The 13877-nt window shown below is 45.5% G+C and overlaps 1 protein-coding gene across 1 annotated transcript in view; it reads right to left on the minus strand.

Annotated features, from left to right (window-relative positions):
• The window catches only part of PLCB1 (phospholipase C beta 1), a gene marked incomplete at its 5' end in the record, with an annotated part of 318873 nt that extends 304997 nt beyond the window's left edge, over positions 1-13876 (minus strand). The window contains 2 exon segments of the mRNA XM_005422621.2: positions 3837-3914; positions 13802-13876. Of these exon segments, the coding sequence (XP_005422678.1) occupies positions 3837-3914; positions 13802-13876 (153 nt within the window).
• Between the last annotated feature and the right edge of the window lies 1 nt (position 13877).

A 13877-nucleotide genomic window follows, 5' to 3' on the forward strand; every position in this document is an offset into this window, starting at 1 on the left:
GTGAGTTTTTCGGGGGCTTCAGCACCCGATTCTCCCTCAAATACACCTAAAATGTGAATTAGGAGCGGTGCCCTGCACACGCTGGAGCTGAAGCCCTTGGCCGGGCTGCCCATGCTCCAAGGGCTGAGGAGGGGAGCTCCAGCCTCACATCCCTCCCACACAGCATCAGCACTGGCAGAGCTTCCCAACAAACACTTCCTTTGGACAAACGAGATCTTCCTGTGTTTACAGCAGGCAGTAGAAGCTGCCGCAGGCTCCCAGGATCTGGGCACTTGTGTGGCGTTTCAGAGCACACTGCTCAGTGTCTGCTTCTGGGGCAGGGGGTGGCACTGGGCATGCATGCCCTGTGCTCCAGCCTGCTGCCATGCCCAGCTTTCAAAATAAAGGGCAATAAACCAGAGAGCACAGCACACAAACCATCCTCAGACTTTTAAACCCCCAGATGCATCCAGCACAGGAGCAATTAGCTGCTCTCCTCCCCTCCCTCCTTTCCTTGCTCAGCGGTAGAATTGCACTGAGTCAATGGCTAAAGTGCCTTCTCCCCACATCCTTCTGATTGCATAACAACTTCCAGACCAAGGATGCAGGAGTAATAACACTCAAACTGCCTGACAACACCTTTTTCTTCTCCTAGACTGCCTATGCATCCGTTAATACATTTACCCATAGACAGAAATCAGTCTGTGTCTGGCTTTGCTTTGCTAGCTGGGCTAAACACACCAAATGCTTCCAGCCTCTGCTCATCTCCCCAAAAATGCTTTTGATTATCACTCCTTTTTACTCCAGCAGACTTTTCTTCACCTGGGTAAATTTTGATTTATCTTTCTTCCACACTCATGACCAGAATAAGAACAAATGGAAGAAATAGCATTCTGTGTTAAAAGAAAAAAAATATCAAGAAATTGAATTATGTTTTAGTCAGGTCATAAAAAAACCACCACAATGAATATTGTCTGGATTTGCTGTAGTTAAGAAATGTTACCTAAACAATAAGATAAGTAACAGACATAAGCTTGTCACATTAATTAATTTTTCTTTTAAATCCCACGTTGAGAATCATTCAAGGAATAATATGGAATCAGCCAGCAGTCTGCATACAGATGAAGAAGAAAATATTCCAGAATCTTCAGCAATAAAAGAACTTCATGCTGAAAAATACAATTAACATCAGAAAGCTGTCCTGCCATCTGTTCAAAACAGAAGGTATCAAGTGTTACCAGAAAACAGGGAAATGCTATGGGTGCTGTGATTGTGGAGGATCACCCTTACAGGTGACAGCAAGGTAAGCTCAAACATGCAAGTGCACAGTGAGTGGGTCAAGATGCAGGACACCAACTGCAAGACTGGAGCTTAAATTAATTACTGAACAGACCTCCACACACAGAAATTGCCACCCAATTGAAACTGTCTTTCACATGGGGCATACCCTGGGTGGAAGGGATCTCCATGGGGCTGAAACTACAAATCCTGGATTGTCTATGAGGAGCACTCAGCTCCTGAGACTAAACTGCAAACTGGTGCTGACTGATGGATCAGAAAGCCAAAGGGAAAGCACGGGAAGCATGCAAAGCCTGACCCTGAGCAGCCTTTTGGGCTGAGCCCTGCCTGGGCTGCAGAGCCTGGGAGCACCAGGAGAGCTCCTGGTGGGACACTGAGGATGCTCTGCTCTCCATCCTCACACAGCCCAGGCTCTGGCTGCACCTGGAGCAGCCTCACACTGCCCAGAGCCACTGCTGGGCAGCACACCCTGCTCATCACTGCCTTCCCCTGCAGCACAGGTCGAACACAAGGGCAAGGGAACCAGAAAACCATGCCAGAAGCAGCTCAGCCAGCCAAGGAGTTTGGGAATGCTGCAGGGCTACACCACCAGCTCCCTAAGCTAAATAAAAATACAGCACAGGGCAGCAGCTTTCTGTTTGCCTTGTTGTTCCCTCCCAGCAATTCAGGTAACTTTACTGACGAGGCACAGCAAGCAGAGGGGGCAGATTGCTGCTTTGAGCAGCACTCCCCTGTCCAGCAGTGATTTACTGTTCCACAGGCACACAGGACACTCCAATGGCTTCAGGGATGGCTGCTGCTGCTCAGCCTCATCCCCACACCTCTGCACTCGCAGGAAAATGTGCCTGCCCAAGGAAGCTGGCACTGCCTTCCCCCACTCCATCACTGTGCAGCAAGGCTTATCTTCGCACCCACAGAAAATAGCAGGCCTTGCTCGTGGCAAAAGCAATTGCTCAAACAAAATAACACAGGGGAAAAAAGAGAAAGCGATCACATAGACAGAGCATTGTCCTCATATTTCTTCACATAGTTCCACTGTCATCACAGGATGGCTTCACACAAAGAGAAGGAAATTAAAGAGGATCTCCTATATAACCTCCTTTTCTCATGTATTTGCAATCTTGCAATCAACACAAACCCCCAAATACTCTGTAAGAGCAGAAAATGGCATTTCCTTTCCAGTCCTTGCACTATCAGCACTCCAGCAGATATAAATTTACTTTCTTTAAATAGGCACTGCTAGAATGGTGTTTAGAAACAAGCTTCACCTAGCTGTCATGAATTATTAACCAGAAAAAAGTCCTCTTGTTCTTCAGAGTCCTGATTTGCAAGTTTAAAAACCAAGCTGATACTTAAACCTCTTGTATAAATACCCAACCTTTAAAAAAATGCTCTGAGCATTATAAATACCTTTTTTCATGAATATGAGAACAACAATTCTATAAATAGCCATTCTTCACAGAACTGCTCCGAGACATTGTTTTTACAGACAACAGTAGGAAACTGAAGGAGGTCTAAGCGCCAAACACATTAAAAGTGAAATAAACTCTCCAACCAACTCTGGGCTTCCACTTATTCTTACCAAGTTCATCGTTCTTTTTTAGCTTATACAATTAGTTTATGCAAGGGAAGGAACAGGAGGCCAAAAGGCACAGGATTTACACTCAGGGTAAATCAGGCTCAGCTTCTGGGGGCACTCACTGGCAGCAATTTAATTTAACACAACTCTGCCCTGGTGAGCAGATGAACTCACCACTGCCCACCACAGCCTTGCAGGAGCACAGCCAAAGACAGGATTTTCATCAGAAAATTAGAAAATATGCTTCCAAACAGACTCACTGCAAGCCCTGCTCCATCTCCCCTCAAAAGCAAACACAGGAAGATAAACAAACACAATCTAACATAACAAACTGCCTCCCCAGTGTGCCTGCACATTTCATGGCTGCTCTCTCCTCAAGCTATTTTTGCCTTGGTATCTAAACAAAACCAACAAGAACTCCCAAAAAACAGCAGCACAACTGGTGCACCAGAACACTACAAGCACACATTGGGGTTTTCTGGCAGATGCTCATGCAAGGCCAAAGCTCAAGCACTACCAAGTTCAACACCATTTCCAGCAGGGAGCCAGCACAAGCACTCACTTGATAAGTGCTTGACAACTCACCTCTGTAAAGAGGAGAAACTCACTCAATTCCCACTTTGGATACAGTGTTCTACAGCACCAACTGCAACATTCATTTTCTATGTGTTTTATATATAAACCTGGGTACCAAACAAGCTGCACCCAAATGCTCAGGTGCTAACACTCATTTTCTATATATTTTATATACAAACCTGGGTACCAAACAGACTGCACCCAAATGCTCAGGGTGCTAACATTCATTATTTTCTAAATGTTTTATATATAAACCTGGGTACCAAACAAGCTGCGCCCAGGTGCTCAGGGTGCTAACACTTACTTTCTATATATTCTAAAACACTTGTCTGCTGCGCCAGCACTGCACATCACACTACAGAGAAAACAAGAACCATTCTGGAGCTGGAAGCTTTTCTCCTACCTTATTTTGATCTGTCCAGTAGAAGAAAAATCCCTGTGGGTCTGTTCTGAGGATAATTGGAGTCACAACAGTGGAGTCCTGGCAGAGAAAGGACAAACAAGAAATCCATGTCAGCACACAGAACACATAATTATGCACAAGCTGCTTTGCCATCCGTGCTAATGAATTGCAACACCCAGGAATTACCCTGAAGGTATCCCTAGCAAGATGGCACTGAAAGAATTCAGTATCACCTGCCTCATCTCCATTTTTCTGACATAATGCATTTCCATTCCCGTGGAGACAGCACCTAACAACTGCAGGCTTGTCAACACGTGGAGTTAACCCAGCAGAGCTGGAAGTGGGTGAAGCTCAACAGGCAAAACACCCTGGATGTCAAACTGGAGCCCACCCAGTAAAACATCACAGCTAGGTGATGTTTTCACTGCCCACCTTGACTTCACCTTCACATAGCAACACTAAATATCTATAAAATTTTTACAATTTTTTATCTCCATATTTTATCTATAAAATATATAGGCATCTATATATTTTATATAGATATCGACATATTTTATAGATAAAATATATAAATATATATCTATATATTTTATCTATAAAATTTTTACAATTTTTTATCTCTATATTTTATCTATAAAACTTTTACAAAGGCTGAATTTGCCTAGAAAACACAGAATAGCATTCCTTGCCTTAAGGCTTTTGCCAGTTTATTAAATTCATTAAAATTTATCTCTTTTTTTAATCAAACCATGACAATTTTGGTAATGGGAATAGAGCTGTATTCCACCTGACTTTCAGAGTGGCTGAAAAGCCTGTCTAGTCTGGCAACATCCATAGCTCAGGTCACTTAAAACCAGGCCCATTTCTCAGCAAGGGCAGCCTGGTTACCTACAGATTCCTGCTTCTGAGTGACAGCAAAGCCTGACCCAAGAGCCACAAGCTCCAATCCAAACCTTTTCCACAGCTGGGAGCTCATCCCATCTCTCACATCAGGCTGCCCAACAACTACTGACCCCACTGCAGCCTGCTCCTAACAAGATTTCTCCTCTCTTTCTCCTCTATTTTCCATGGCATCCTTAAAGACACTGCTGTCTCAAGACCTCTACCCATTTTTCAAACTCAATTTAGGAGTTACGGAAGGGGCACAGAAGGGAAAAAGGCAGAATAATACAGAAAAATTGCAGAGTTATGGAATAATAGAAAAAAATTAACACAGAATAATACAGAAAAAAAGACAGAAACACACAGAAAAAAAGATAAAAATAGAGAAAAATTGCCTAAGCCTCAGCTCCCCAGAAAGCCAGGCTAAACACACAGCTCCTCCTCAGAAAGCATTTCTGTTTCTCTCGAGGTGCTACAGGTATTTTACAGCTTCAGCATTCACCTACTTCCAAAGCAGAAATGTGTGAGGTCAGTCCATGTGGCTTTGAGGAAAAAAAAAAATGGGCTGTAACAGGTTCAAGTTTAAATCCAACATATTTCAGTTTAAATTCAACATGTTTCAGGGGGGAGCAGAAGCACAAAGAAAGCTCAATGGAAGTGACACCAACCAAACTGGAATGTCCCAGGTGGGCCCAAAGCTCTGTCACTGGCCCTTCCTTACAACACTGCCCTTCCCTAAGAGAACAGACATGCAGAATTTGCAGAACCTTATTTCCGCCCCCCATTTCTTTCTAGTTTTTCATATCCTGTACACCTGAGAGTTAGATACTGTTTGAAGCAACATGCAAATTTGGGTTTAAAATATATCAGACCCTGAAGGAATCTGTAGCCACAGGAACCTAAAAAAGGGTTCTTAGACTTCCACTACTCAAAAGAGAGAAAAAAAAAAATCCCTTTTCTGGAGACATCACTCTCCTTTTTTTGCTTATTTCATTGTGTCATAAATGTGCAGGAAAATATAAAATGAGGAAAGATAAAGTGTCCTGCCTTTGGATGAGGAACTTCAGGGGGGAAGGGAAGGAAGCGATGGGAAACAGACACAGAGCAATTCTGTCCGGGATGAACTAATTCTGCTGCTGCATCATTTCAAACCCAAGTGTGTTTGATGACACAGCTATCAGAGCAATCCTCCTGTGCATGTGTAAAATGCTGACTAAAATCAGGCTCAGAGCAGAGGATGAGGGGAAAGAACTTTCAATATCCATCAGGCGGCCTAAAGGAAACTTCATCATGCCAGGGTGAGCCCTACTCAGGGAATCTCTGCTCCAGAAAGCTTTTTGGTTGTGCTGGGCTTTTTATTTGTTTTTTTAATTAACTCTGACATCAGGCACAGCACAATTAAGGTGCTGATGAACACGAGGATCTGAGAAGAACTTGGCACATGTATTTGTGCTAGAAGTGTCCCAGGAACTCCTCCACGCAGCCAGCAGCAGCAATAAAAGCCATGTGCATCATGCTTTGTATGTTCTGCAGGTTAATTAGCACTCTTGTAAAGCCCTGACATCAAATGCCACGCTCAGTTCTGGGTGTGGAGCCATGGAAATAAACTTTTGGAGGCAGCTCTGCCAGTCCTTCCACCCACTGCAGAGTACAGCAGTCCTCTGGCACCTGGGACAGGTCTCTGGCTGTTATACCACTCTGCAAAGGCAGGGAACAATCAAAAGGACTCCTGAGAAAACCTTCTGCAACATACATTCCAGAAAAGCAGCAGTTCAAGGCTCTGAAATAGATACTTGCTTCAAGCAACAACTGTGTGGTGCATTTATTTACAAACATGATTGTACTGCTAAGGGAATGGCTGTGGTTTATGACCCATAGGACACACCTGAAGTCCATTAATTCAATTTCCTCACCCAAAGAGCTGACCTCATAACTCTCCTGAACAGACTGACCAACCACACACAACTCTGAACAGGAGGGTTATGGACAGAACATAACAGAGGAGGAGGAAAATTAAAACAACAAACGTAATTTCAAGGACAAACAAATCAGGGGCAGACATTCGTATCTCCCCTAAGCCACTCAGATGCAAAAGTGAGAATAAAACAGAAAAAAAAAAAAGTGTTGCCCATCTGAAGCTGAAGGGCTTGGAAATTTAAATGTGTGGTAGGAGAGCAGCCTATATCCTATATCCATCCCTCTGGATATTAACACAGCAGCCCCATGAGCAGCAGGCCAGACTCCTGGGGCAATTGCAAGCACATCAAAAAGGTAGAGGATGAGATGAGCGAGGCAAAACCCAGCTGTGAGCAGAAGGAAAAGAGAAAGGGAGAGTGTCCCATCAATGGTGCCAACGCCCCTGGGTTATCACATTGTTCAGTGCCACCCCTGGGTGCCCATGCCAAGCAGTGCTTTGGTTTCCCAAAGACTGCCCCTGCCAATTCCTGGGAAAAGTAGCTCTAACCTGGCTGTCCCAGTGCTGGGTATCACACAGCCTCAGCTAAACAAAGTCATTTTCTTGAAGGGCTTTTAATTTCGCCTTTAGAAGTCCTCCACCTTCCTCTTTGCTGACTTAGGGCCAATTCTCTACTTTCCTCCTATCCCACAGCCTCAAAGGAGTAATGTGGCTGCTCTCTACTTACTCCATTAAGTTGCCTCCTAATTGGCTGCTCAACCTCAGAGCCTGCATTAGCAATATTCAGTGTTTTATACTTTAAAACAAAGAGGTTTCAACTTTGTGCCCAGAAAGTGCCACAAGGAGCTCTGGGGTCCTCACCAGCCAGGCACAGCAGAGCACAAGCACAGAGATCAATGGACAAACCCATAATTAAATGGCTGCTTCAAGGCCTGGTTTTAAGAGTGGGGCCCTCAGACCACCTGGAACACCAGTGAGCAAAAAGTGCCACCTCCATTCATTCCATTGCTACTGACCAGTAAAGACCATCACACAAAGACAATTAGTGCAGAGGTGAAAGCTTGGGTTTAGCTCCTTTCTGACCCTATTTATGAGAGCACCACCATGGCCTGGCTGTGCACAAGGTGGAACCTTTTATTCCATGACCACGAGCCAGAAGAGCTTGTGTTTTAATAAATCACATATAGATAATGATGATGTTTCTTAGAAACGGCTGCAGTCAAAATTCACATCAACAGATTCTCAAAAGAAAAGCAGAGCAGCCTCTGTCCTAAGCTCTGCTGACAGACAGGACACATGACACTGCCTTATTAAGGCTGGCTGCTCTTTCCTGGGTTTGCCTCAGATTTCCAGAGACACTGAACATCCCCAAATAGAACCTGAAAACTTTTGCACATCGTTATTTCACTCGCCTGAATCTTCTGGAAAATTTCTGCCAAACTGCAGAAACACAAAGCTAAGAATATGGACTCCTTCTGGCAGAGGCAAAATATTCTTGAACAAAGGTGCCAGACATGGGAACAGCCCCTGAGGAGAGCTCTCCTGCCACACCACAAGCCAGGGGGATTCCAGGCCTGGGGAAGCAGAGAAGGAGCAAAGAAGGGACAGCAGAGCTCCGGTTTGCACAGGCTCAGCAGACAGCTGAGAATTCCAAAACACCCTGAGTGTACTCAGGCTGAACTACACAGCATCACCCAGACAATCAGAACCAAGAACTTCCTCAGGCTGAACTACAGTGAAAGGGACAAAGTTCCCACCCCATCTGCAGTGAACCCCAAAAATAATGTGGAAAGGAAAAGATGTCCTCTTTCCCTGAGGGCAGAGGAACCAAACCTGCCACAGGCTGCAAAGAAGAAAGACACACGAGTCACTTTCCCTTTGGGGGAAGGACAAAACAAAACCAAACAGAAATTGATCTTACAGAAGTGTAAAATGAAATCCCACTTGCTCAACAGGAATGTGCAAGAAGATATCCTTCACTGTCAGAGTGTAAACCCTGGTGAAACTTTGGTGATGGCACCCCAGGACAGGAATCGTCCTTCTGCTGCTCAAACAGTGGGAGTTTTGAAGTTCTGCCTGGAGTGGGATTTCTCAGAAGTCTGTCCTAGCCCAGCCCATCTCTCAGGATATCCTCACACTCAAGCTAATGAGCCTCTTACTGCACTGGTTTGCATGATTCCCTAAGTGCTGCAAGCTAAACAGTCAAGAAACAGAGAATAAAGGGAGAGCTTGAGAGCAAAGGCAATGAAATGCCAACCAGGAAGATTTCCACCATGGCCAGAGAAGTCTTGTGTGATGCTGAGAAAATAATTTAAACCAGTCTGCTCATCAGCATAAATGCTGCCTTCTGATTTTGAGAGAACACTGGAACTACATTTCCACATTTCACTTTCTAATTTTCAGAGATGCTGAGCTCAAATTCAGCTGAAACCACTGGGGAGGCATTCTGAACACCTGACAGCGTGGCACTGCAGGCTGAAAATTAGGTCCAAGGTACCTAATCACAGATTAAAAATTAGGAGATTTTAATGTTCGTCCTTTTTTTGGATCTACAACAGAATAACTGGAAAATTTTGTCATTTAATGGGCCTTGTGAAAATAAATTAAAAGTGCTTATGAAGCATTTACTTTCCAATAGATCAAAGACTGCATAGTTAGACTGCAAGAGTTAATTGTGTGTTAACTATTTCACTCCAGGTTTGGTTAAAAAAACCAAAACCGTCTTGAGCATTCAAACACTGCAGTGCGGAAAGCACACAGTGCACATCCCAAATTCCCAGCTAACTTCCTTCTCCCAAACAATGCTCACTTATTTAGGAGCTGTCTTCTGGTTTTCACTTTCCCATGTATCCACCAACACTCCAAAGGGCTCCAAAACCCCACTAACAGAGATCTCATCTATGACTTGAACATCAGACCCTCCCAGGCAGGCATTTAACCCATCTGCAGAGATCCAAATCTTATTCTCCCCCCACACTGAAGTTATAAAGAGCTTTCCAACAGAGTTAACCAAGTTCAGGCTTTCCAATTTACTAAATATTAACTCTTAAAAACTGTAAATACAATCTCTCTCAAGACCAAAGCCACAGCTTACACTCATTCAGATAAAATACTTTTAAATAGCCCACAGCAGATACTTGTTTACCACATAAAGATTAGCAACAAAGAAGAAACAGCAAAATCTCTGGAATGCTGGACTTGACCTCTCCACTCCAGACTGAAAGTGTTCGCAAAAAAAATAAACTCTTCAGCTTATTGTTTTAGTTCTATACACACAGAACAATGGCTTCTCGTTTTTCATGTCCTCACTAATGCACTGGAGCGGCAGGCTTGTGCACAGTTTAAAAACAAACAAAAAAAGGCAGGGGGGAAAAGAGTTATTTTAAGTAACTTCTGAAAAATTCCAAGTTGTTTATTTGTTTCATCTCAGCTTACCCATAACAAAGATGCTCTGATGTTATGTTTACTTGTAAGGTTAAAGGGGATACTCTTGATAGTCTTCTTTAAAACATTCTGAACAGAGAAAGAAGCCTGCAAATCTCCAGAGTGTTCACTCTGAGCTCAAAAATGCTTTATTAAGACAAAGTGCTCTAAGAGAAAGGCATTAAAAAACTTGAAAAACCTGGGTTCTATTTTGCTGCTCACCTGGGGAAGTTCTGCAGCCACTAAGCAATGCCAGCAGTCAGGAGGTTTGCTGCAGTAATCCAGTGCTTAAAAAAAAGATGTGGCTAGAAAATTGCAATCCTGGCCCTCAATTTAGGTAGAATTCACCTTAGTAGTACACTTCACTTGAAAGTGAAAGCAAATAGTGTGAGCCACTGAGAGATCAGTCAAAATCTTTATGCAAAGTACATATTATCACTAGGGAAGATAAGAAAGCCTTTAAAGCAAGAAATGAAAACAAACCTATTTTTGAACCTGCACCATCATATTAACTTGCTAGAGTGTGCCAATTACAGCTCTCAGAAAATATCAGCTCAGCTGTGCTCTGGCTGTTGAGCTACTTAAAGCCTCAGTTATGTCTATCCTGTTCCCACTACAGGCCAGAGAAAAACAAGGAAAGAGTCAGCCAGGGCAGATTTCTGCCCTCAGGACAGATAATTCCTGGGAGAAGTTGCTCTTGATGCTCAAGTTTCCTTACCCTTCTCAACCTAGCAACACCTTCTGCTACATTAATGTGTAAATGGAACCAAAACAGTTTCACCTGTGAACTTAATCACATTTGCTCATTAACCCACTGGAAACTCTGATCGGGAGGAGCTGCTGTAAGCACAGCAGAGGGGATGCAGCCAGTCCTTGCCCCTCTCTCAGTTAGTTCTGACAGAGTTTGTATTCTCTCGAGGAATTCAAGGGCACAGCTGTTCAAAGCCAGGGCAGCAGTCAGCGAGAAGCAGCTACAGAGGCCCAGCCCAAGAAACAACTTGGGGAAGCTTAGCCAAGCTCATTGTCTGACCCAGGCACACACATGGACACAGCCACAAAAAGACCAAAGCAAGCAGCCACGTTTATCTGTCACAGATTCCAAGAGCAGCTATTTCTGCTCAGTGCCTTGTGAATCCAAAACTACACACCAAGAGCAACGCATCATTCTGAAATTTCCTTTCTGACCCGGAATACTGTTACAGACTACAACACAGCGTGAGGAGAAGCAAAGTTACAGGACAACAATGAACTGCTTGACTTTAGTGCTTCACACCCTGATCCCCAATGGAATTTGTGAACAGTGTATCAGGCATTGGGTGGGGGTAGCAGCATTACATCCAATCCCAAGGCATGAAAGAGTGACTTGTCTCGCAAAGCCAGAGCTTTTTAATTGATCCTAATGCTTTTTCAGTTTAGAAACTGAAGATGGTGCACTGAGGAGATGGAATTCCATGCCTTCCACCTGCCTGTCTGTGATCTGGAGTGATGCTGCTCCACACAACACAGAATTCCTTCAACCCCTCTCACACTCTTGTTTAAATGCTCCCAGCAATCCCATTTAAAAACTCCCAGTGGTTTAAAGCTCAGCTAGAAAAACTTTGGGCTGGAACTTGGTACAAGTGGTAAGAACTCACAACCACCACTTCTGCTTTGTGAAATACAAAGCAAAGTTGGTAGGACCATCTTCAAACTGCAAGCCAAAGCAGCAGGGAAGGGAACCACAAGGAGAGGATGGAGGCTGCCCCAGTGCACAGGCCATGTGGAAGAGCTGAACTCCCACTCGCACACAGTGAACAGAAATGGTGCATAACAAACATCAGTGTGCGAGCCAGAGGAGACTCCCTTCCCTTGAAACCTTGGATTTTGTGGGGCTTCCACTGCTGAGAACACTACAGGGAAGACATAAGGGGTGGGAAATGCGCAGAAACACACACAATGCATGGTCAACAATGAGTTAATGCCAGAATTGTTAGCACAGTGTGCCTGAAAAGGCATCACCTTTCACAGGGCTGCCAGTGAAAGCACTCACTAAACACAACAGGACTCAACTCACACACTCCAGGTAACACCTGTGGGCTGCTGAGCAGCACCTTTAACCCAAAACACAGCTCTTTCTCCAGAATTTAGCCATGTTTTATTAGTACAGCCTTCAGGTTTACAATTGTTCATCTTTTTACCAACTAGCCTGTGGCAGGCAGGTGAACATCCACTGTGCATGGGGAACACCTCTCCATCTTTTAATTCTACCTATACAATTACTGTTTGGGAAATAGCACTCTAATAATTTAAACTGTTGGCTGATAGCTTGAGCTTTCAGTCTCAAGAGAGACTCAATCTTTAGCTCGACCTCTGCATACACACGCGGAAATTCCTTGGTAACTTACCAAAAATAAAACAATAACTGCAAGTGACAAGGCTGCCTTTTCCTACCCTAAGGAAAATGTCAACCCAAAGAAAACGTTTTTTCATTCAAGCCTAGTTCCTGAACGTGCAGAACCTGTATCAAAGCCACTGTTTGGTATGCAGACAAGGTCAGTTTCCTGAGCCTTTCAATAATGTGTTCGCTTATTACTGTAAACAAAACTTCACACCACAAGTTGTTTGGTTTCTGATGTTCTCTTTCTCCTTGAGAGTTTATCACAGGTTCACAGGGGTCAGGCTCACACATTTGGCTGCTGGACAGGCTGAAAGCAGCGACAAAGGAGCAAGATAGAACAAGCCAAGTGACACACAAACTGCTCCTTCCCTCGCTGCTGTCCCTCCAGTTGTTGCTGTGGATGTCTTCAGCAGAGCCAAGCTCACAGCAAACGCACAAGGGCTCTGAAACAACTCATTCTCAACACTTCTCCTGGCATTCAGGCTGCCTATCTTCTCTTCCCAACCATTTCTCCGCCTCAGCTCGAGCCTCCCGATAGCACTCACACTTTCTGGGGCACCTGCTCCTCCGTGCACAACTGAGACACAAGCAGCCAGTGCTGGACTGCCGGAGCAAAACCCAGCACAGGACTCGTCCTGCTCTCCTTCTCGGCAGGCTTTGAAAATGACAACTCTGCCGTTCAGCTCTCCTTCCCTCCGAAACTGTCCCGGGCATAGCCAGCGGGCCAGGGAAGAGAGCCCAGCTGCCCAGCAGCTGCTCTGCCAAAGGTGAGGGGGAAACCACGCTCCTTTCCTACTGAGGCTACGCAAATGTAAAGGGCTGGGAAGCAGCAAGCAGTGAAGGGAAAGCAGACTGATGGTGAGGCCAGCCTCATGCCCTAAGGAGCCAAGGAAGAAGAGGAAGCAAGGTGACCAAGGGCACCCGAACTGGGAGAACACACCGCGGCTTGACAACTCCACCAGAACGAGCGAGACAGCGAGAGGAGCAGGAGCCAGGAGGAAAAGGAGAGGCTGGGAGGAGGAGACGGGAGGAGGAACGAGAGGGAGCAGACTGAAACAACTCTGTTACGGGGACAGGGGCGGCAACACGCACACCGAGAGGCGGCAGGCGGCGGAGGAAGGCGCTGCCGAAAGGAGCCAGCCCAGCACAATTGCACAGCACAGCCCTCGCACAAAGTTTGCCCGGCGTTCAGCCGCCCGTTCAACCCCTCGGCTGGGCTCGGCTCCCGGGACACCGGCGGGGCAGGGGACACCGGCGGGGACACCTCTGTGCCCGCCCGGCACCGAGCGGGGCAGGGCCCGCAGCCCTCCCGCCCCACCGCCCCGCAAACCCGCCGTGCCCCGCCGCGGGAAGGGCAGCGCTACTCACATCGTCCCACTTGACGAATTTGACGCCTTTCTTGAGCGTTTCGGAGACGCAGACGGGCTTGAGCTGCAGAGCGTGC

Source organism: Geospiza fortis, unplaced genomic scaffold (assembly GCF_000277835.1).
Source record: "Geospiza fortis unplaced genomic scaffold, GeoFor_1.0 scaffold275, whole genome shotgun sequence".
NCBI classification, from domain to species: domain Eukaryota; kingdom Metazoa; phylum Chordata; class Aves; order Passeriformes; family Thraupidae; genus Geospiza; species Geospiza fortis.